General features: G+C 41.7%; 2 protein-coding genes across 7 annotated transcripts; one reads left to right on the top strand and one right to left on the bottom strand.

Annotated features, from left to right (window-relative positions):
* Positions 1 to 958: 958 nt before the first annotated feature.
* On the bottom strand, positions 959 to 14,483 carry LOC122840967 (KN motif and ankyrin repeat domain-containing protein 4-like). 5 transcript variants are annotated; one of them, XM_044133807.1, is made up of 9 exons: positions 14,241 to 14,483; positions 7,168 to 8,595; positions 4,981 to 5,056; positions 4,091 to 4,366; positions 3,844 to 3,928; positions 3,285 to 3,504; positions 3,062 to 3,204; positions 2,731 to 2,931; positions 959 to 1,629 (listed from the first exon to the last, which is right to left on the bottom strand). In XM_044133807.1, the coding sequence occupies exons 1-9, from the start codon at positions 14,248 to 14,250 to the stop codon at positions 1,537 to 1,539; spliced, it is 2,532 nt and encodes an 843-aa protein (XP_043989742.1). In that variant the 5' UTR covers positions 14,251 to 14,483; the 3' UTR covers positions 959 to 1,536. The 5 variants fall into 5 exon arrangements, with proteins under 5 accessions (XP_043989742.1, XP_043989740.1, XP_043989741.1 ...); XM_044133805.1 differs by lacking the exon at positions 14,241 to 14,483 and adding an exon at positions 10,079 to 10,164; XM_044133806.1 differs by lacking the exon at positions 14,241 to 14,483 and adding an exon at positions 9,703 to 9,872.
* Positions 14,484 to 17,689: 3,206 nt separating this feature from the next.
* Positions 17,690 to 23,313, top strand: LOC122840968 (angiopoietin-related protein 3-like). Of its 2 annotated transcripts, none has more exons than XM_044133812.1 (7): positions 17,690 to 18,396; positions 19,187 to 19,297; positions 19,471 to 19,591; positions 20,622 to 20,735; positions 21,125 to 21,220; positions 22,187 to 22,459; positions 22,545 to 23,313. In XM_044133812.1, the coding sequence occupies exons 1-7, from the start codon at positions 17,890 to 17,892 to the stop codon at positions 22,724 to 22,726; spliced, it is 1,404 nt and encodes a 467-aa protein (XP_043989747.1). In that variant the 5' UTR covers positions 17,690 to 17,889; the 3' UTR covers positions 22,727 to 23,313. The 2 variants fall into 2 exon arrangements, with proteins under 2 accessions (XP_043989747.1, XP_043989745.1); XM_044133810.1 differs by having other exon boundaries at positions 17,694 to 18,396; positions 20,619 to 20,735.
* The last annotated feature ends 176 nt before the right edge of the window (positions 23,314 to 23,489 follow it).

Genomic DNA, 23,489 nt, shown 5'->3' on the forward strand with positions numbered 1-23,489 from the left:
GGCTGTAAACGTCTCATTGTAAACCGCCGCTGGCTGAGAAGTGTTTTACTCTCGTCCATTGAGCAAGTGATTCATCAGCAGACAGAAACCCCCACAGTAGACAAATCCAGTCCATTATCGTTATTAAAGGAAAGCGGGGCGAATGCCTTCAGACTCGGCTGCCTTCTTGTTGCAGACCCAGTATGAGAGCTATGCGGTATACACATGTATGTAATGTTTTGTTTCTTTGGTAGACTGGTGCCTTCAGCAGACGAAAGAGGTGTCACACATGCTCACTGTTGCACAAAGGCTGAGATGAGCCCCTTTATTCATTGTGACATTAAAGCCTGTTTGGGTGGGGGATGGGGGAACAAACCCATGCTGAGGTGCACAGGCTAAGAAGCCCGGCTTCATTTAGTGGATGTGGAGAAATACACGTTACCTTTTCAAAATCCTCTTTTTCATTTGATGGAGCTACACATTTTGGGTAATGGAAAAGCTTCCTGTTTCATCTACCTCTCCCTGTGGGATATTTGCACAGGGTCATTGCAGCAGGGCTCCCCAGCCTGGTTGTGAGAAATCCTCCAGGGAAATGAGATGGCTTTCCTCTGTCAGACAGAAATCCTGTGTCTTTTCAATCTCTCCTGCATTCAATCCCTTTTGTCTTAGCTCGCAAACATGAGGCCTTGCATCCCTCTGCAGCCCCACCGCTTCCCACGCTTTTCACCTCTGACCTGCAGGTGAATCTCCTTTTTCCCCCTGCCCCCTCCTTCCATGCTGGAATCAGCACAAATCTTTTTGCACTCGAAAAGGATCCCGCGTAAACCCTCGGACCTTGTCGTTTTGAACAAGTCAGTTCTGTGTGTTGTTGGTTTCTGATGTGTGCGATTTTGCTGGGATGGGTTGAAATGGAGGAATTCTGCCACCTGCTGGCCGCATTTCTCAAGCAACACTCGCTTCCATAAACCACAGCAGAAACAGCATTGTATTTGATTTATTGAAGGATATACAGTGTGCAGTTTATTTTAACTAGACGGATATGATTTTTGCTTGCATCAGTTGCTTTCTTGTATTTAATTTGGATGGAAAGTGCAGAAATATATTTAGAATCTGCTAAAAACTTCCCTTTAAACTGCCCTTTAAACATATATATGTTTAAAGGGAATATATATATATATATATCATATGTTGATTGATACCCATAAGTCATACTCGTATACAATAAAACTTTTAAGATTCCATTGCATACTAATGCAATGGAAAAAGTATTTAAGCTGTGCAAAGATCTGAGAAAACTATAACAATCACACATGAAAACATAAGAAATAAATCATATTTACTGTATAGTGCATCAACAGCCACCGGTCATTCCTAGCTGTAAATAACTGATTGTGTACAGTCTTATTTATCTGATGGCTTCCCGTCCAAGACTAAAGCTAATGCTCATGCAGCAGTTCAGAAAATACAAAACACTATCAGGAAATAAACTGTTTAGCCTCTTTTTAGGTGCCTCAAGCAAAGAAGGGGATGGACTGGCGGATCTTAAGTTTCCCATTTTCAGAGAGCTCGAGCCTTAGCATGGGCCTGCAGGAGGGTCGCTGTGTCACTGTGGGAACCTTGCTTGGCAATGGAGAGCGCAGTTTGGCCCCGCTAGGAAAGGAAGGGCGGGGGGGACACACACATTAACACTGGCATGATAGCAAAACAAATTGAGGTTGTCAGACATTTTGTCAATGTTTGTTGTACTTTGACAAAAAAAACCCAACCCTGTCCTGCAAATGTTAGCAATGTTAGCATCTGTAGACATAACAGTTTACATCAACATGTCATTTGAGACTTTATTCCTTTTTTCTTTGTTTTTTTGGAATTCTGACACTTATATTGTTTTTATGCTTCTCTAGAAATGCTTAGATTAGAAAACCATTTGTCAAACATCAAACACACACCTAACAAACCAGACTAGAGCAGTTCTAGTAGAGACAAACGACAAGGAAAAGCATATAATCTACTTCTACTGATGAGTTTTTAAAGAGATTTATCTCAAACAGTGACAGCATAGTTACTTTGAAAAAGTAACTTTAATCAGATTACTGATTACTCCTTGAAAAAGTAACTCAGTTGGATTACTGACTACTTGATTTGGAAAATAACTAAATTACATTAAAAGTTACTTTTTAGTTACTTTCAGCAGCTGCGAACAACAACGCTATGAAAATCACATTGATCTTTGCCAATACTTAATTGTCAGCTATTTTATAATAGTAACATCAACAATGTGTCTCCACTTATAAGGTCGAACTGAAGGGGAGATTGTTTAATGGTTACAGTACAAAAAAAACTGTTAGTAATTTGTGCATGTTTTTGTGTTGTCCACTATTGACTGGAAAACTCTCAGAAGCCCTGGTCTGGGAAATGTTGACACAATGTCGTTTAAGTTGGCCTTAGGGTATGTCTTGTACAGACAGGCCATGGTTGGTCTGATGCAGCTAGCAGTGAATGTGCAGGATGTCCTGGTACATTCTCCCCACATCGGAATGAAACCACAGAAGGTATCTCTCTTCAAGATGGCAGGAATAAAAATCAGACAGGAAGGAAACCTGTAAACAGTTTCCTTCCTGTCGTGGCTTCTTGATTGGAGCAATCGATCAAGAAGTCTCACAGGTGGCATGTTGTGTTTGAAGTCTGGAGCTTTGACTGCTGATAGTATCGTACTTTGAGATGAACCTGAACTGGATTTAGCTGTAGTCTTACCTTATCAGTCAGGGTCAGGTCACACTGACTTCTTTCTAGCAGTAGTCTGGCAATGTGCGTGTGGCCTCGTTCTGATGCGTACATGAGGGATGTCATTCCCTGGTTGTCCTGGATGTTGGCGTCGGCTCCACAGCTCAGCAACAAGCGGACCATGACAACTCGACCGTGTCTCACCGCCAAGTGCAAAGCTGTCTGGCCTGTCTGTGGTAAGAGAAACAAAAATATGACAATTAAACTCCTTCAAACTTTGACAACTCACAAAACAAAAAGAAAGTCTTGGCATACCTTTTTGTTTTGTTTTTTTGACAACAGATTGATTACGCAGTGTTACCTGACTGGAGCGAGTATTAACGTTTCCCAGCTCCATTAGCTTTCGGACGACCTCCATCCCAGCAGGCCCATCTGGAGCGGTGAGCGACGCCAGCATCACAGCCGTGTATCCAGCATTGTTCTGAACATTCACGTCACTCATGCCTTTACAGAAGAGATTGTATTGTCAACTACAGTACAGCAAAAGCATTTTCTAAGGCAAAGGTTGCCAACAACCGTGTTACCCGTGTCCAGCAGCAGGCTCACAACGCCATAGTTGCAGTGGGACACGCTGTAATGGAGCACCGTGTTGCCATTGTCGTCAGCTAGATTGACGAGGAACGCCAGCAGAGGGGGCGCCTCACTCTTCACTTCTTTCAGGTATGCAGCTACCCTGCTGGTCTCGGAGGCCTCCTCCGCCGCAGCGCCAAACCAGTGCTGGAACATTGTTACCAGAGCTTTCCTCTGGACAGAAACCAAGAAAGTTCTCAATCGAAGCATCTCAAGCTTGTACATCATTGGCCCAGCTCATAATGTTGAGTTATCCACCAATCTCTCTAGTACAATTTTACACAATTTCATCCATTTGAGCACATAAGTCACAACCCAGAAAAAGATGGATCGATTCTAAATGTCCGTGATCAAACTACTCATAGAGGAATCCTAAGTGTTTGTGAATAAAACTGCATGTTAGGTTTTTACATCAGTTATCTGACTGAGCGGATAAACTACCAAGGCTATTGGTAAAATTGATTTACATTAACGTTTTCTCCTTCCCAGGAGATTAATGAAAAGGGTATTTACCATATCATCATCTGGATTTTCCGTGATGTCCATGTGATCCTTAACAAAATGACAAGCAGAGATAAAATCTGCGCTCAGTATTTCCCTGGAAGTGAAAGAGAACATAAGTGAAGGAACAGTACAGATAATCTGCCTCCTGTTTCAAAATCTGCTCCAATAAAACATGTAAAAGTAAGAGACATATCTCAACAGTCAAAATAGGATTTATTTTATACAGACACTGATTCAGAGTCTGTGGTGCTCTCACCTTCCCTTCGTATTCGAGCCAGTTCTGTCCTCCAGGACAGAACTGGACTTTTTCTCTGGCAACACGGTGCCTCCATCTGTGTGTCCTGATATCGCTCCCACCGGTGTTGCACGACCCTCTGGGCATGTCTGTTTGGACTCGTCAGTTTGGACTCGTCTCTTTGGAGGGTGCACATCCACCTGGGTGGCCTCCATCCCCCGAGGGACAACACTGGCTTCCCCACACAGCTTCCCATTGTCCTGGCCAATCGCACTTCCTTTTGTGGACATTTGGACTCTACAGTGAAATGAAATTAACATTTTATCCTCACTAACACCTTTTAGCTGCATCTACTATCCTGGCGATGACCTTAAATTGATAAAAGCAGCTTGACTTGATTTGCTCTCAGAAATCCTTTTTAGACTCTAGATTCTCATCATAATGGACTAAGAATAGGGTCAGTCGACTATTTCCCTGATTCAATTATTGAGACCAGACAAGGATTTATGTAATATAGCTCAAATGCATTATTCATTTTATAAGGTGAAAAATAATTGCAGTCAAATCATTCTGAAGCTTCAGTAGCTGAAAGTGAAAGCACAAACTGAACATAATGAGTATGTGATATTCTGAGGCAGACTCTGCATTGTTCTTCTTATGAGTCTTTAAACCTAAAAGAATGAAAGAAGCATGTATTAAAGGCTTTGTCTGCCTTCCCTCATTTCAGCTTTAGACATGTGGGTCTTGTCTAACTTCACATGGACTGGTATTCATCTCCCAGACCAAAATCAAGAAGTCTTTTTTTTTTTCTTGGTCAGAGAAAAAGACGCCTAAAGAGCCTCAATTTCAGTAAAGGAACCGATAATCAGAAGCGTTAAGGCTGCTGAAGTCTCTGAGAAGTATCCACTAACCCTTCATTAGCATCCTTTGACTGCAGCTTTTTTAGAGTCTGGGTGCTTCCATTACTCTCCAGGGTGGACTTAGAGGCTAAAGAGAAGACAAACACACGCAATGAGATCAAACATAAGCAACACCAAATCCAGCTGATGAGATTATACATCTGATAATTGATAAATTGACTTATTTTAACCCTCCTACCCTCCTTAAGAGATGAGGTCTTTTGGATACCACGAGCTTTTGATCACAGTGACCCCGTGTGCGTTTTTACAAGTTTGTGTGTTTGCATTTGGTACCAACGGTCTAACAGGACAACGCCCCCGCTTCCCTGCTGTCCGACAGTGACATTTGCCGCACTTCTCCTAAGCGTCTCAAGAGACACTTTAATGGTTAAAAAGTGCCGCATACTCTTTAGGGACATTTAATATCAGTTACGGACCAAATCCTGTTTGATCCTCCTATTTGGGTTCCCATGGCAGGAAAACCTGATTCATGTCAAAAGTATTTACAACCCTTTCTCTTCAATTGAGTGGTGTTGTGATCAGCATTTTGTCATGTTGCAACCACAAAGTTCTGAACCTGTGTAGGTGATTCCAAAACATAAATATGACTGAAAGCCACAGTTGTGCTTCTGAATTCATGTTTAGAGTCGTTCTTCTGGAAGGTAAGCCTCAACCCTAGTCTAAAGTCTTTTGTGACCTCAAACAAGCTTTCTGCCAACACCATGTTTCATCGTGGGGTTGGTGCAGTTTCAGTATCTCTTCAAATAGAGTGCTTTACATCAAAACACTTCTCTTTGTGTCTGATCTGACATTTTCGAACCTACAAGGCATGCTAACGTTTGGGAATGTCTGGAGAAAAAAAAATCCAAAATTGGCATCCTCATGAATGTAGCTCATTAATGTTGATGCAGGATAAGCGGCAGGAGATCTCTAATTTGCGTTAAGGGTCACTTTTACTGAGTGTATAAAGTTACCCTATAACAATCTCACTATGTATACAAATAAAGCAACAGTTGCTTAGTAGAACCAGATGTTTTACATCGGTGCCTCTCATGGCAGAAAAAAGTATTTCTAGAACAAACTCAGGAAAAAGACTTCTAAAATGATTTTTTCTCACTTGTCTTTCGAGGCAGAACAAAGAAATAACAAACGAATGAAACACTTGCTTCAGAAAGGAAAGACAGATTATTATAACAGTCTTACAATTCTTACATTTGTATGTCACTATATTTAGATTTTTTGTGATTGGGCGAAAATCTGTGTGTAGTGTCAGTGTGGCAGGAGACATTTTATCAGTAACCTGTGTTTGTTTCATCTTCAAGCATTTGGATTACTTGTGTGTGAGGATACATGGAATATTTTGAACTTAATACATTAGCATACCACTTTTTCTTGGTTTCATTGTTTCAAAAATGTTCTGACTGGGCAGGTTAACGGGGGATAAATGCTTGTACAGTTACTTTGTATTTCTTGGTTTTTGACTGACCTTAAACTACAGATGCGTCTTGTCATTTTGTAACAGTGAAATGCAGCTACTTCAAAAACATTACATTTTTGGTCTGGAATTGAAAACAATGACACTCTTAACTTTAAATCAGAAGTAGTATTCTGAATATATCCTCCAAGAAAAACTAAAAAGAAAATTATGTAAATTTAAGTTATGTGTTCACTTTTATTAGGAAATATTTTCAGACTTTTTAGAACAATAATTTGATTTTTCTTCCTTTGGTAAGACTTTGCCTTTGAGGTTTATGATCCAATTTACATGCACTGAAAACCTACTGTCTGCTTTGCCTTTGTAACCTGTACACTGCAAAAACACAAAATCTTACCAATTATTTTTGCAATATTTGCAATATCTTAGTATACTTGAAATAAGTCAAAGTGAGTTTTCAGCGTTTTGTGACAAGCATTTTTTCTACAAATGAAAAAGTTTAGACCATTTCATTTATAAAATGGGAAAATGTCATGTAATAAGTGAAATAACCTGCTAGAGGAAGCAATAATTTTTCATCAATATTAAGGACACATTGACTTAAGACAAGCTCATGTTTTTCTAGTTTTGTCTTATTTCAAGTGCACTAGAAACTGAGCCAAAAGTACCTGGTAAGGTGTTGTGTTTTTTGCAGTGTAACATAGTGTTCACGATCCCTGAAACATTTGGAAAATCAGAGACTTAAAATGACCAAAAACCATCACCTCTGTTCTGGATCTTCTGCCCATCGCTGTCTTCATGGTGCTTGTGTCCAGACATGAGGACGTCAACTAGTTCCATCATCTCCTGCTGCAGGGAGTTAACTTTTGGATCCGGATGTTTCAGGGGTTTTCCCTTTTCTCTGAACTCTCCACACACACACTCCCACTGCTGGTCCAGGAGACTCTTGATTCTTTTAATATGGCGAATAATGAACATGTCTGTGCCCCCATCAGACATTATTGAGTCTTGGTGCCTCTGAGCATGTGAGGGTACAGTTCTTGTGATGACGGATGAGGCAGGAATACGCTCAGGTTCGAAGGTCTCATCTCCCTCCTGGTCCACCACCACCCTTTCTGCGCGGACCCACACCCCTGGGTTCCTGATGAGATATTCTATCTTCTCATCTTTCCTTCTGCTCTCCTGCTGCTGCTCCTTTAGGAGTCCTACCGTCCTCTGGAGGTCCTGCTCAGTGTCATGGAGCTTCTGCTCCAGCACCGCTACCTTAGCCTGCAGGGACGTCACAGTCAACAGTTCGTCCAGATCAGTGCTGGTTTTCCAATCATTCACGGGGCTTATTGTGCTTGTGACGCTGTGATTTCTGGGAAACATGATGTGACTTTCCCGTTGGGATTTCAGGACATCCCCTTTGCCATAGAGTGATGAAGTATGAAGATCTGTGGTGCCATTGACTGTTGATGGAGGGACGTGGTGGACCAAGCCCAGGCGGAGTCTTTCCCTTTCTTCTTGCAGGATGCAGATCTGAGCTCTGAGCTCAGAAACGACCCTCACCTCCATCTCGAGTTCTCCGACGCGTTCGAGAGCCTCGGTCAGGCGCCTCAGCAGCCCCGAGCAGTCCTGTGGGCGAGGGCTGTCTGAGAGGAACACGTCCTCGCAGGAGGTGTTCCTTCCTCCGAGGTGATCTCTTGAACTCTGGATGCTGCTCCTGTCATCTTTGGACTCGGATTCTTGTCGGAGCAGCACAGTGAGTGGCAAACTGGAGGCCCGCAGGAGATGAGGCCGGATATGCTCTCCGAGAGGTTGTTCATCGAACTCCTTGATCCTGGCTTCCATTTCCGTCAGGGACGTGAGCCCCGTTGGGGAGAGAGGCGGCCTGTGATCGAAAATCCAAGAGGAACACCCATGGTGATGGTTGTCGAACCGTCGGGATCTGGGGTCAAGAGCTCCGGTCGACCTCCAGGGACTTTGTTGGTAGCTAGAACCAGAGGAGTTGAGGTGCCTGGGGAGAGTGCTGGCCCGGAGTCCCTTGCTTCGGCGCTGAATGGGAACCCTTTTGATGGTGTTGCCTTTCTCAATGTCATCCACGTATTTGAGGAAGTCCAGATCTATTTGGAAGCCGTAAGGGGTTTCCACTGAGTATGAAGGCTTCCCTTTAACTCCATTCTCAGCCATTTTGTGACGTGCAATGAGACCTGTAAACAGGAAGGTAAGCGTGCATCAGAACTTCCAATGTTTTTTAAAGCCCTGAAAATCAGTTTATTACAAAATGTCTGACTGAGCTTGTCCAATCTGAAAAAGATATGTCAGTGTTCACTTAAATTTTGTCAACAAACATTTTGGCATTTTGTTATCTTAATTTCTTTTAGTATAACACTAAGCATATGGCTAAATTGAGATTCTGGCATGCAGAACAAGGTAGAAAGCCCAAACATTCAGTTGCTGTGCTTTTCCTTCTCCACCCATTAACTTTCTTGTTTTCCCAAAGACTTGATTCATTTCTTCCATGCACCAAGCAGCAGTTTTTTCAGCAGAGGCTGGCCTGATCTTCTTTTGATTACAGCCACGGTTTCCAGGACGAGAGCTGAAAATAGTTTGCGACTGTTTCGCCCAGCAGTTATGGGCAGCATTGCAAAAAAAAAAAAAAAAAAGCCCTACTCCTACAGACATAAACACAGGCGGCCATTGTTCTGAGTCACTACTCCACAACTGTGCTCCTTCAGCTCAGCATCTTCTCTCCCATTCTGGAACTACTTTTAATGGTGTATGATTTCCTATAGCATATGGGTCGATTAGTTCATAACCGCACTATATTTTTCATTCTTCCCTTCTTTAATGAGTTGATCCATGGAGAATTCCCATACTCAGACATCTATATCTTCCTTAAAACCTGACCTCCTCTCTCCTCCTACCTTCCCGTCTCTTCCTCCCCTGACCACCGGCCTCTGCGGGAGCTTGCTGTCATCAAGAGGCGCCGCAGCCACCAAGCCACAGCCCCAAACAATGCAAGCTATGCAGTAAACAGACAAACACCCCCAAGTTACCCTGCTAAGAATCTGAGTGTCTGTCATTCACGCACCCTCTGATGGCCAGTGGTAAACAGCAACAAATCTGCAAATCAAAGATGGGTGACAAGCTCATTTTGAAAGCTAAGAGATAAACATCAGGATTTTGAAATGAAAGGCAAAATAAAATTAGATGTTTTAGATATCAGACGATATCAGCAACTGACCAATCGGCGGTGGCAGTTTGTCAGAAAGTCCCTCAGTGTTTCCCTACCCTGGTCCTCAAGGCACACTGACCTGTATGTTTTAGATGTTCCCCTACTTCAACACACCCCATTCAGATGATTGCAATTCAGCAAAACCCTTTTAATCAGCCAACAATTGAAATCATGTGCTGAAGCAGGGGAATGCCTAAAACTTCCAGGGCAGTTTGCCTTGAGGACCAGGGTTGAAAAACACCGATCTAGATGAACTGACTTCAACAATATTGACAGTGTTTATCATAGCAAACTACCATGTTAGTCAGCACAAAGGTAACCGGTAGTAAGCATAACATGTTTTTATCATAATAGTGATAGTCAAATCAAGCCCTGTAGCAGCTAATTAGGCAACTAAATAAACGCAAGCTGATAAAAAAAATAAAAAACAAATATGACAATTTGACCCTTTGCACCTGACGTCACTGTCTCCACCACGATCGATGTCCAAACCCATGCTCTCCTGTATAAAGCCAAGGTCATGTGGGACCTTATGCAGAACTTGATTTGGTTCCAGCGTTTTAAATCCAGATGTAATGGAATCTGGGAGAGGGGGCGGAGCTTAAAGCAACCTGCGATGACAGGTTGTTATTTGCTGAGATGTGTTGACGGACAAACCCAGGCTCCAACACAAAGAAAGCTTTAAACACGTGGCATCACATTATAACTATCACACTATGAGGATTTAAAAAAAAATACTTTCAATGCCTTTAAACTTTTTTCTTTTATTGTTAAAAACTTTTGATTTATCAATGCAGAAACCATCAAATCAAACTTAGCAATATCCTCATTCTTTTTAGACAAGTAAACATTTTAGATCTGTGGTCTGTGCTTAAATTCAAGCATTTATGAAAGATCTTCTGATGTTCAGGGATCCTCCTTAGTTTGCTGACACTTTGGTCCGGCTCTGTTGTCTGTTCCAGAATATTCTTTTCCCATCAGGACTTTTGACTTTGACAGGAATCTTTGAGCCGCCAATCTGAAGAGTTTAAGTTTAGCACACACACACGCACACACACACACGTACCAGAATCACATATCAGGACGACTCATAGGTAGTTTACAAACTATAGATCATTCAGACCACTGTGCCCAAGCTTTAAAAACAGACTAGCACCAGTTGTGAATTTCACTTTCACCAAATTTCATAACTTTATGGGAGGCTTTGAGGCTGTGTGGGGTGTTTTGACAAATCACTTGTTGAAAATGTGCTTAGATGTCTCCGGGGATAATCGGAAGATCCGGTTTCAGACAGCTGGGTTTCAACCATCTACCAGACATGTGATCAAAGCTGCCTGTTGTTGCCAATAAGCTCTTTATTTCCTAGTTATAAATATAGACCTGTGCATTTCTTCCAGACCAGGTTACCACAGAGGAAACAATATAGCAGAATTAGGGTTAGGTAATTCCCCAGAGTCATTGCCTAACTATGTCCACATGTCCACGGCACATATTTTAATTGTCTGTGCTCGGAGCCGTGGGCCCACCTCACAGGAAACCCAAGAAACAAAACTTGAAAATATTCGCCTAACCCCAAATAGGCCCCAGCAAACCAGCAGTGCTGGGAGCTGCAGCACTGTTGTTGCTGCTGCTGCTGCTGCTGCACACTGAACTTTTCAGAGGAGATTGTTACTTCTTAATTCATTTTTTGAAACAATTTAAATCTGTACGGAAGAGAAATGTCACTTCTTCTGGACAGCTTTGCTTTCCCACAGCAACTGGTTGTCTCCTCCGGGTGAATCTGACCCCGCTGAGACGTCCCTCCAAACTTCCCCTGCATCAGCGCAAACCTCATAATCACACCATGTCTGTCCACAGCATTCTTCACCAAAAACCACAGCATATAGGGCCAATTTCTAAGAGTAGTGATGACAAAAGCTTCAAAATTAGATGCTGCTGAGGCCAAAACGTATTAAGTCAATGATTTCTCTCATTGATGACACTTGCAAAGACATATGACATAATACATATTAGTGGTGTCCAGAATATTGGCATAAACAACAGATGGAAACCGTGCTGGAGTTCTAGTCGTGAGATAGTAGAACCATTAAACCTGCATTCAATTTGATATCATGAGGAAGGTATCTCATAATATCATATAAATATTTAACTAATGATTTTATATTCTCACTTAAAAATCTAACCTCAAGTTAAAAGACAAAGCGTGGTTTTCTGTGATATAGGGTTACTTTGATTGACGAGTTGTTGCTCTGTGAGATCCAACCTTTAATTTTCACACCCAGTAATAGAAAACCAAATGCCACAGTAACCCATCCCATTCTCACTCCCAGCTCTTTTCTTTCTGACGGTTGATAAGGTGCCTGCTGCTTCTCTAACCCACAAATGACCCCTAAAGTGTCACTTTGCGACAGATTAAGTCTGTTAACCATTTACATAAAAATGTATTTTTCCTCGTAACTTTTGAATATCTCAGTTTAAGGTCATTTTTTGAAACCTAAATTCATATGAAGTTCTCTCAAAACAGTCAACAGATTAGCTTTTAGTGTGTTTTTTTTTTAACACACAATCTGGTGATTACTTACACAGAAAATGGAGGATGGAGGTGGTGCGTCACCAATAACCTGGCATGAAAATCAAACTGTTGCATATAAAATACAGTAAAGGAAGGAAGAAAAAAATATCATAGTGCTCTGAAGGAATCCGATTTCTTAGTTTTTTGGTTTTTTTTTGACAGTCTGGACACATTACATGTTTTATTCTCAGTATGTGTTTCACACAGGAAGATCATTTATGGTGCACCTCCCCCAATCTAAATTTCCTGTGGAAATAATGATCTGCTTTTGTGAAGATGGCTACCTTGACAATGGTTTAATGGTTCACAAAGAAGCTAACTAATAAGGCATAGTAAATGGGAAAAACTTTATTATGGTTGAAGTCTCCTTTCATCTATCCTCAGTAGCTTCAGTCTTCAGAACCTGCTAACCTGGATTTAAATAAACTGAAGTCAAAAAGAGAGTTATCTCCTGCAGGTTAAGTAGTAACAATGCCCCTTTCAGCAGTCTCAAACTATTCCTCTAATCTTTACTCAGTTGTGGGCACACTTCCGCTAATCCACTAAGGGGCTAATGGCGGGACTACGTTTGGTATAGCCTTTTTGCCTTTTTGCTAACTTTGAAAACATTTAGCATTCCCTAAATAATGTCTCCAGTTAACTTCTAAAGTGCTCATTTTCTTGGCTGTTTTGTAAACTGTCAGTTGAATAAAGTTTGGGATTTGTGAAGTTTTGTTTATCGACTTTTAGTTCTTCGAGTAGTTTGATCTTTATATCGATGCTCTTATTTTGAAGTGGGTGAAGACTGCTTACGCAGCAGTTTCATTTCCTCTCCTCACATTCTCTCATTTTTCTTTTTTTTTTCTTCCGATAACGTTGTTAACATGTAACAAAGTATTAGTACAACGGGAGTCGGATGAATGAATGAAAACTATTCAAGCAAGTCCTGCGGCCTCAGCAAAAACATAGCAGTGTGTAAAAGCTTGATGGAACAGGTGTGTGATGTGCATCAACACCTGATTGGACGCGCTTCCACCTGAAGTTAGTTAGATGTGGGAAAGTGTTGACAAGCCTACGCAGCCATCGTGGTCGTCCTGTTTGGCCTTCTGACCACCCCGGGATTATTTTTGTGGTCGTATCATTCGCAGTGATGCAGCTTGCTACCAAATTGAAGCAGTTTGTAAACTTAGTTTCTCAACAGTCAAACTAAAAAAGCAGAGCATTTTCTGTCTTTCATTTTCTTTCTTCGTGTTTCTTTTTTTTTTTTTTCCACAGTATGCATATTTCTGCATGTTTCACTGTCTTTGTTCTTTTCCTGGAAAAATCCTTCCTTCTCTCTCCCTTTTTTTTGGCCGTACAACCTGTGGCTTTTTCCAGCACATAGCTCTGAACCTCATCTTCTGTTCAGAGTTGATTTAGGAACTGAAGCCAAATGTTTGGACTTGTGCTCCCTCTTATCCCTTCCACTCTATCTGTCTCTTTTTTTGTTTTTTCCTGTCAAACTCAGATTCATCACAAACTGCCCTCAGAGTTCCTAGAAATCCGTCAGCCTCTATGATCTCTTGTTCAGTTATTCTGGACGTTTTGGACCGCCGGACCCGTCCTGGTCCTCTTCCAACAGCAACAGGGTCGGTGTTGTGGCATCCAAAGCTCCCGTTGCATGGCAGAAACAGCTGCCAGGGGCTTCACGCGAAGGAAGAAAGCGACGGTATGTTAAAATAGAAAGTGTGTGTTCACATGGGTCACGGATGTGTGCCAGTTCAGCTGAATTCCTCAACGGGTCGCACGTTTAAATGTCAGGAGCAGCGCTGTGTCTTTAAAAGACGAAGTTCTTGTCTCAAAGGTGTTGTTAATATTCACGTTAAGGCTGTAGGTTCACTCCCAGCATTTAGTCAAGTCGCAGTAGAGGTCAACTACTTTCTGACCCTGAATTTAGATCAGCCAGTTTCCTGTCCCTCGGCGGTCAAGGTCAGCGTTCAGCATCCCGGCTTTGATTAAGTACCCAGCCGTACAGCGGCGAGCAGCCTGGAGAGATGCTACAAGGTGAATAGTCTGTCAGCTCTTACCTCGGGACATGCTCAGCACTTTCCTCCACTCGCTGTCAGACGGTCCTCTGCTGTCTGCTGCTCAGCTCTGCCTGCTGTCTGTCTCCTCAGCAGGCGGGGAGGGCAGCGTGCCTCGGCTGTCTGGGAAATGCCACCACGCGGCCCCTGCCATAACAGAAGCTGGGTTTGCTCATGTGTGTGTGTGTATGCGTGTGTGAAGGAGAGCGTCTGAACGAGGAGGAGCCAGCAACATGCCTTCCTACGTTGTCTCCCATCCAGCCAGGACGACTGATTGAGAGGAAGGCATAGACTCAGAGAACCACACCCACTCCTCCAGACGGCAGCCGAGACCAGTCTAGAAATGTAAGGAGGAAGGTAAAGAGTATCAAACTGTCGGAAATTTGATGCATGTGAGCATCAAATTTCTGGGGGGGGGAAGCTGAGTGCTGACCAGAATTAAAAAGGCAACATGGGTAACAAACAGACCTCCTGGTATGAGAACCCCTGTGTGGTCATGTTCAGAGTGGCATGCCGCTCGGTCTTTATGGATCCTATTCCAGAACGTGACCAGCATCTAAACCAGTCTCTTACTTTGAAGTCATACATGTCAACAGCTGCATTTCAGCGTTGCTGCTTCTGTTGATGTCCAGAATCTTCTATGCATGTTTTTTTTTTTTATCACAGTCACCTGCAAATAGGTGAAATCAATAAATGCTCGTTGATTTAAGTATATTTTAGTTGTTCAAACACTAAATATACCTTAATATTCGGGGGCACTGAGAAACTGCTTAATAGGTTATCTAGACTTGTGTCTTATGCTTCTGTGCAAATTTTGACAGATTTGTATAAATTGTTTAGTTGTGCAATATTTCCCTAAAACCTTCTCACTACTGGCCTCCTTTGGTTGAATGGTGATAAGGCAGTCTGACTTTCACTTTTTTTTTTTTTTGGGCAACAATTCATTGACCATTATCCACACACGCACAGACATCTGATAGCCTTGTGTCACGGGAGAACAAAAAGGGATAATGGCTGATTTTCAGACTTTCTGAATGTAGATAAGATGGTTTCTCATCTAAGTATGGGCAGGTCATCCAAGATTAAGGAACTCTGAGCCAATTAATTATCAGTGCACCCCTACATAATATGCATCATTATGCATACTATACAGTGGAAACTGTGTTGTTTCCTCTGTATAGTAGGGCGCCATACACTAAACAGCAGACTCAAACATCCGCAGTATTCTGTATTTCCAGTCTTTGGGCTACAGCCAATCAGCGCAAAGGACAATGAATGTTGCCTTTTGATTGACTCCTTTGCCAGAGCCAGCCAATAGCATATCAAGCAACATTGTGGCAAAGTATTTCAGGAAGCTGAAATATTTTCTTTCTTAGATTTTAGATGTACTTCATGAAAAACTGCACTAACTTTCATTGAATACCTTGGAGCTTCATTCCACAGAAAAGTCCACAAATGCAAAACTGCGAACACGAAGGAGTCCACTGTACCTACATGGGGTCAAATGCCACTCGGGGGAGGAAGAAGCCATCACTCTAAAAATATTTGGAGACATGATGGTACTGGATAAGAAATGTTCGGCCATAGTCGTCTTACAAACTGACAGCAGCATCCCGACTGTGAAGTTGGACTCGTCCGACACACGGAGCTTGTTTCCGTCTGAGAGGAGTTCATGCCAAGGGAGTTTGTTTGTGTTTCTGTGCAGAATGGACGCATGGGGCCCTTCTTGCATAATGGTTTCAGGTTTCTCCACTGTGTGGTATGACAACTGTTTTAAAGGTACTCCAAGTACTTGTGGCTATGTTCAGTGGCATGATGGCTCCTGTTGGAGTCACTTAAAGACTGTAACGTTACGCACATGCAGCAACTCTTCTGACCTTCTTCCCACTTCTCTCCCACTCATAATAAATAATTGCAGGGATCAAAACTTTGGTTTTGTTCACATTTTAAGGAAAAATTTAGGACACTTGCATATAATTTCTGTGTATAAGTGTCCTAGCACATCTAAATGGATGTTCCTAGACTCCAATGAATCCTGATATGGTCCAATGAGTCTCGTCACTTTTTTTCTTTTAATGTCTGTTTCTTGTAAATCTCTCCTTCCCATTTATTTTAACTGTCTCTGTTCTTCTGCTCGGGGCCTGAGAGTCCTACAGGAACTGCATTTCCCATCAATTTCCACCCACAAACTTCTCTGTGGATAATTCAGTCTAAATCCAAAGCAAAACAAACAAAGCAACACCCATGAAACGCTGAGTAAAGAACTGCAATTTAGGTCATTTGCCCTGCCATGAATGGAAAAGGAATTAGTAAAATATCCTCCTTTTTCCATTACCAGCAGACAAGTGACTCTGAGAGGGATTGCGGTTTGATCAGAGGGAGGAAAAGAAAAAAACAAACCTTTATTGGAGAAAAAAATAAAACTGCTGACAGACTGACCACATGCTGCTGTTATTTTGGCCAAACTGCAAGGAAAAAAAAATCTTCTCAAATCTAGTCTAAGAGAAAGATTTACAGCTCAGTCATATTTAGATGTGGGGCATAAATCCAGTTCGGAATAATATTAAAACACAACTTGAGAAATGAGCTGTTGGTTGTCGACGCGTAAATGTCGATTTTCTGGGCAGGAAAGTGAAATATATCAAAATATGCATAATTTTTCCTTCCAAATGAGCAACGCTACTGTCAGAGAAAGGAGGATTCTTCTTTTAGCGAGACCATAACATTTCCTCAGATTGCAAAGTGAAGGAAATCCAAGCCTTATTCGGTTATTCTGGACACGTTGAGGGGGGGAGGAAAAAAAAAAACTGGCCGTTATTCTACTAGTAGCTTGTTCAACTGTAAATGTTTACTGGAGAAAAAGGGGCGCGCAGTCCCGGTGGGGGAGGGATGACCTTTGGCAAAAGAACTGCAGAAACGTAGAACAGATGGAGGAATCTGAAGACGTTTTTCAGTTCACTCAGATGTCTGTCCCAGCTGGCATCGTCCTCGAGTGCAAATCAGCTGTAACCATAACTGTTCGGAAAGCTTGTTGGCTCACTGGAACAGCCTTGTCATGTAAGAGAGTCTGAAACAAGGCCGCAGATTCTTCACATTGAAAGGGTTTTGATTTGAGAGAGACCTTTGGAGGAAGAAACCTGAGCTCATCAGAGTTGTTGAATTCGTAGGTATTCGAAAACATTGGTGGAGATTTCATAAAGAGCAGGAGTTTCTTAAAGAGACTATAAAATCAAATTTCTTTTAAGTCATATTTGATTTGATGTATAGCGTTCTTATAGCAACCTGAAGGTAACATAGTCACTTGATTGTGCTACATAATGACACGATGTAACTGAAAACACATAACACTGCTCCATTAATGTTTAAAACATTTACTTCTTCCTGCAGTTGATTACATTCAAAAACATTTAGTGGGGCAAAGGTGTAATTTCTTGTCTGCTTCTTCCATAAATGACACCAAAAAACACATCGATCTTCAACATTTTTTGATGTTGTCATTGCTCTACTTAAATGCCGTTATATTGATCAGGATTAATCATTGACTTGATCCCACAGGGAGGATAAAGCTATGAATTTTCACCCAGTGGCTCTTTGTCCAAGGAGCCAGCTGATAGCTTGACAGCTCAGACAAACACCGGCGGAGGGGTGGAACATGAAAACAACGCCGGTTCCTGTCGTGTTTCTCCTGGTCCTGGCCTCTGTGCCTGTCCCCTGTGACAGCAGCCAGCCTCCAGTCCTGAACCCGGAGGCTCTGCCTGAATCCCGCTCGCTGCTTGCTCCCCTGGACGATGTGCACCTCCTGTCCAGCGGCCTCCTGCAGCTTGGCCAGAGCATGCGGGAGTTCGTGCAGAAGACAAAGGGGCAGATCAACACCATCTTCCAGAAGCTGAACATTTTCGACCGCTCCTTCGTCCGGCTGACGGCGCTGGCCGGGGAGATCAAGGAGGGCGAGGAGGAGCTGAAGCAAACCGCCGCCGTGCTCAACACACACAACGAGGAAATCAAGGAGCTGTCTGAGAAGATCAGCGTCAAGATGGAGAGCATCCTGCAGGAGAAAGGCCAACTTCTGAACAAAGTGGAAATTATGGAGGAGAAGCTGAGCAGCCTGTCTGTGGACCTGGTGACAGTCAGGCAGGCGGCAGAGATCAACAGCCTCAGAGTGAGTGACCTGTGTCCAGGGAAGGTTTCTGATTTTATGCCGTAGGCTTCTGAAGTGTTAGATGGTTTGGACATAAACCCTAAAGTCTCCATACGTTTCATGACAAAAATCAAAGGGAAACTTTTTCTTATCAAGTAAACTCTCGAGTTCCCATTCTGCATTTAGCTTTATTTTATAGTCTGGAGCTAAATCGGGGTCAAAAAATTAACCCACCAGAGCTAGAAACACATTCACTCGAGTAGGTTTTGGTCCGATTTCCAGTTTTAATACCCATGTTAGGTTGTTAGATTAATAACAGAAGATATAAAAACTGTTTTCAAAGTAGTTTTTTTTAAGCGTACTGCAGAAATACAGGTATTTTTTGATCTAATTTCTAGTGCAGACATCTAAATACACTTTGAATAACTCAAAAGTAATTTAAAAGCAACTTCTTAGCAAGATGGAGTAGCTTGTTTTAAATCAATAACTCCTTAATATTGATTGAAAAAAGTACTGGTTCTATTAGCTGATTATTTCACTTATATATATATATATATAAAGAATTGTCATGTTGTAAGTCAAATATTCTGCCTGTGGAACCAGAACTATTTCATCAATATCAAAAAAGAAAATTGAACACTGTCAGTGTTGTTGTGAGCAGAGCGAGGTGGTGCATTATGAATCCCCAGCAGTTCCAGTTTTCTGACTTTAACAAGTTCTGTTCACTTTTTCCCCTCATCCTCTTGACTCTCCATATACTTCATATTTACAGGAATCTAATTACTGTACATGTAATTCACTTGTTGAGCAGGAAGTGATCCAGCGCCAGGAGCAGAGCATTAATAACCTGCTGGCAGCCATGCTGGAACAAGGGGGGCATCTGGGCCACCAGACCATGAAGATCAAGCTGCTGGAGGAAAAGGTAAACACTCCAAATCACCCAGCAGTTTCAGCATATTAACTTCTGCAAATTAAACTAATATCGTAAAGCACATAATATGTTCTCTTGCTGAACAGGAGCTCACAAACCCACTACGAGTGGATGTGCCAATTATGACTGCAAACTGAAATGTTTTTCTGTCTTCACGTCCGCAGCTGGCAGCCGGCGCATCGGCTCAGGAAACCTTTGACAAGATGTCAGAGATCTCCATGTCTGAATTACCAACAGCCGCCCCCTTCCTGTCCTCAGACAGCAGCAGCAGCAGCACGACAATGAGTGAGATGGATAGTAACCAGAAGAAGAAGATTTAAAGATTTAATGGCTGACTTCAGAGTGCAGAATCGGGCATAGAGTAGACTCTTAAGATGTTTTCTGCAAATGGATTCACAACAAGGGACTCCATCTCCTAGATCCATAACTAGATCCTGATTATAAGAGACGCTACTATTTTTAATTCAGACCCAGGTCAAGTACCACTATCAAAATATCAGCTGATGGTTAAATTTTTAGATTCAAAGTGTCTTTACCAAAACCTTTAGCGTTGTGCTGTTACTGTTTTACCACAAGGTGCTATGTATAAAGCATAAACACTCCAGTTTAGGCGACGTACTTGTCGGTTGTAGAGCTGATGAATCTGACCTACAGATTGTTGGGATGAGGGGTAAAAATGAAGTTCAGCCTTTGAATCGTTGCTGTTGATGTTGGCATTAATTAGACCAGTAGTCCCTTTTTGTACATTGTCGATGTTCCCCTCATTCATTCAAAGTCTTCCGACAGGCAGGAAGAGTTCGGAAGCTTAAAAGAATAAATAAAAGCTACAATTAAACCAGATTCAAAGAGAAACAGAAGAAACCATCTGACCTGAGAAACTTGGTTGTTGCGTTTCAACCTTTTTGAAGGTTTTTGTTTTTGTTTTTTTATCTTTGTTGCATTTCTATTACAACGGACGACGGTGCACTATATATGAACCGCCTTGGTTTTTCCCAGCATTCCATGTGAATCAGAAATCCAGCAGAAAGGAATTGCACCGATGAGAGTTAATACATCAGTGAGTATTTACTCACTGATGTATTAACATCAGTTAACACATCTCTTTTTTTTCTGTATTTGCTTTCTGTAAAGGTTGCTAATGCTAGCCTAACAACATCAATATTCCATCCTCCTTCCTGTGTCACCTGCAACATCAGAGGAAGGAAAAATACTAAAAAATGTTTCCCTATGTATCCTCTTAGTGTTCACCACAACTCCTTGCTTTTGTTTACATTTTTCCTTTCTTTTTTCATTTCTGTTGGTCTTTTTACAGCAGATTTCCCATCAGACTGCAGCGAGTTGTTTGACAGAGGGGAACGGGCAAACGGGACCTACGCCATCAAACCCAACGGGTCAGAGCCCTTCATGGTCTTTTGTGATATGAGCAGAGGTATGCCACGATGAATTTGAAGTCTTCGCTGCGCTTTTAACCAAGTAGATTTGGTTACAGTCTAAACGCTTCCCACATGGCAGCATTTGGACTGTTTTTGGATCCATAAGTTGTTGGATAAGCCACTAATCAGTAATTTATGCTGATTCCTTGTTTGCCCAACTCGGGATTTTTTGCAAGCCTTACTGTAAGGATCAGCAACAGATGTGGTACTTTCAACTGTTTAAGCTTATAAAGCTTTTTGTAAGGCTGTTTGATAGTAAAAAGAAAACTAATATATTTTCAAGGTCTCAAAAAGATTTGAGTTTCTATATCCCATATATTTGTTTAAAAAAAATGGCTGTTGTAATGTGTTTTACTGTGCCGTTCCTGACCTTTCTTGCCTTTAGGTCGTGGAGCGACAGTTATCCAGCAAAGGAGAGACGGATCAATGAATTTTGATCAACCATGGGAAAAGTATGAAAATGGATTTGGAGAGTTGCAAGGTGAGAGACTGAATTATCTGATTCCATAAGTTAATCTCTGAGATTTGTTGAATATAATAAGTTGACCACTTCAGTGTTATCTTGCCACGTATGCTGCTGCATTTAAAACAGGCTTTGTCTTTATTTAAATGTGAAGAAAGGCAATACACTTGATCAAACACCAGGTCTTGTGACATGCATAAAGTCTGTGTTGCCATAAGATACGTCTTTGCTAAATGTACATATTGCATACATTTTGGGATAAAGGCTGTGAAACTCACAATGTGCTTGTCAGAATGGAGAGTTACTCTTTGTCACATTCACTAATCTTTTTGACCATCTTAGAGTGCCACCAACTGGACAAATAATAATTATTAGCTGAATTAAAAAAAAAAAAAAAGGTCAAGTCTGTTGCCATTTAAACACTTCAAGCTCTTTGTATCCCGATGTGAGTGAATCTTCATCAGTGGAGATAAAGTGGTGCATGGTGGTTCAGTTGGTAGCACTGTTTTGTTGCAGCAACGTCTTCCTCCCACAGTCCAAAAACATGACTGTTGGGTCCTAAGTTGTCCTTAGGTGTGAGTGTGTGTGCATGGTTGTTTTTTCTTGTGTGTCTCTATGTTGCCTTGTGGCGTACCCAGCCTCTCGCCAAATGACTGGTGGAGATAAGCACCAAGGAATGATGGAATACTCAGTCATTCCCATGACCTTTTAGGTCACTTACTTGAGTTTTAATGTCATTTAAAGATCCACAGCTTTAGGTAAATACTCGTATTTCTTTTGTATTTTCTTTTTAACAAGTTTGTTTTCCATCAACTTGTACAGATTAAGTGTCAAATTATTTGTGGTAAACCTTTTATAAGTATTTGTGGAGGTCCCATTTTCTGTCATCACAAAAGCAATTCATTTTAACATGTGTGTTAGGTCCTCTGTTTCTGTCCCTCTGCCTGTCCATGGTAAACTTGTTGGCCCCTCTTTCTCTCACAGGTGAGTTTTGGCTGGGCCTCAAGAAAATGTACTCCCTTGCCTCGCAGGGGAACTCTGTCCTTCACATCCAGCTGGAAGACTGGAAGCAGAACAGACACTTTATCCAGTACAGATTTTACCTCGAAGGCCCGATGAGTAACTATGCCGTACGACTCGTTTATCTGTCTGGAAGTCTGCCCGACCCCTTGAGCAACCACACGAGAGTGGTGTTTTCCACCAAGGACAGAGACAACAGCCGCCACTGGGCATCCAGATGTTCCCACCCCCAATCAGGTAAAGCAGACGTTTCCCACCTGGCAGAATTTCGTAAGTGCTCGTAATGCCTGGATCAGCTCGTAATCATCTCCTTCACTTTTAGGGGGATGGTGGTTCAGCTCGTGTGGCGACACCAACCTTAATGAGAGGTACTCACGCGTGAGAGCCAATGGGCGCTCAGAGAGAAGGAGAGGCATACAGTGGAGGTCAGGACGAAAGGTGTCTCATTCCTTCGCTTCCACACAGATCTCCATCCGTCCTTTGGACTCCGTCAACTCCCTCTGATGCCACTTTCCATCTCTGGTCCATCGCCTGATATCTCTAGTTGTTACACTCATTGTAAACAATCCAATAATAGCCCCTTTGCCACAAGTAATCAAACTAAATTCATCCACGTAAATATATTAAGTTTATTGGGTTGTCATGTTAAACAAACATAAATAAAGTAAGTTTGGCAAACTTATTTTGATCACATGTGACAAATTAACTACATTTTTTAAAGTCGGAGCTCCATTCTCTTATTTGTTTACTTGAGAAACCTTTTTTTGCTATGCTGGATCTATGATGTATCATTACTCTCGATTAAACTTTCTGGATACTCTACTCACTGTGAGTGACTTCACTGAATGAAGAGCAAGCTTGTTTTAACCAAAATGTCATCAGGCACAGACACACACCTGCAGCTTTTGTTAAAGTTTCATAAGTTTTAAGTTGAAAGGAATTGATTCGGATTTTATTTTATGTTATTTATATGATTTCATTTAATGTTATTAACATGAATTATTTTCATTTTTTTAAATACCAACTTTTCCACATAACTTCCACACGATCATCTGAGGATGTAATTTTTAAATATTAAATGATTGAAGTTTTGATCGTTTTGTACTCGAGTCGCCTTTTTACCAGGTACTTTTTCATTATTACTTGACTATCTTCATGGACTGCTACTTTTTACACTTACTTGAGTGAAAATAAGTTAAAGTAGCACTTCTCTTACTTGAGCACAATTTTTGTCTGCTAACAACCTACACTGATTATATTTACTTTG

The sequence above is a fragment of the Gambusia affinis genome, linkage group LG12, assembly GCF_019740435.1.
Source record: "Gambusia affinis linkage group LG12, SWU_Gaff_1.0, whole genome shotgun sequence".
Classification (NCBI taxonomy): Eukaryota; Metazoa; Chordata; class Actinopteri; order Cyprinodontiformes; family Poeciliidae; genus Gambusia; species Gambusia affinis.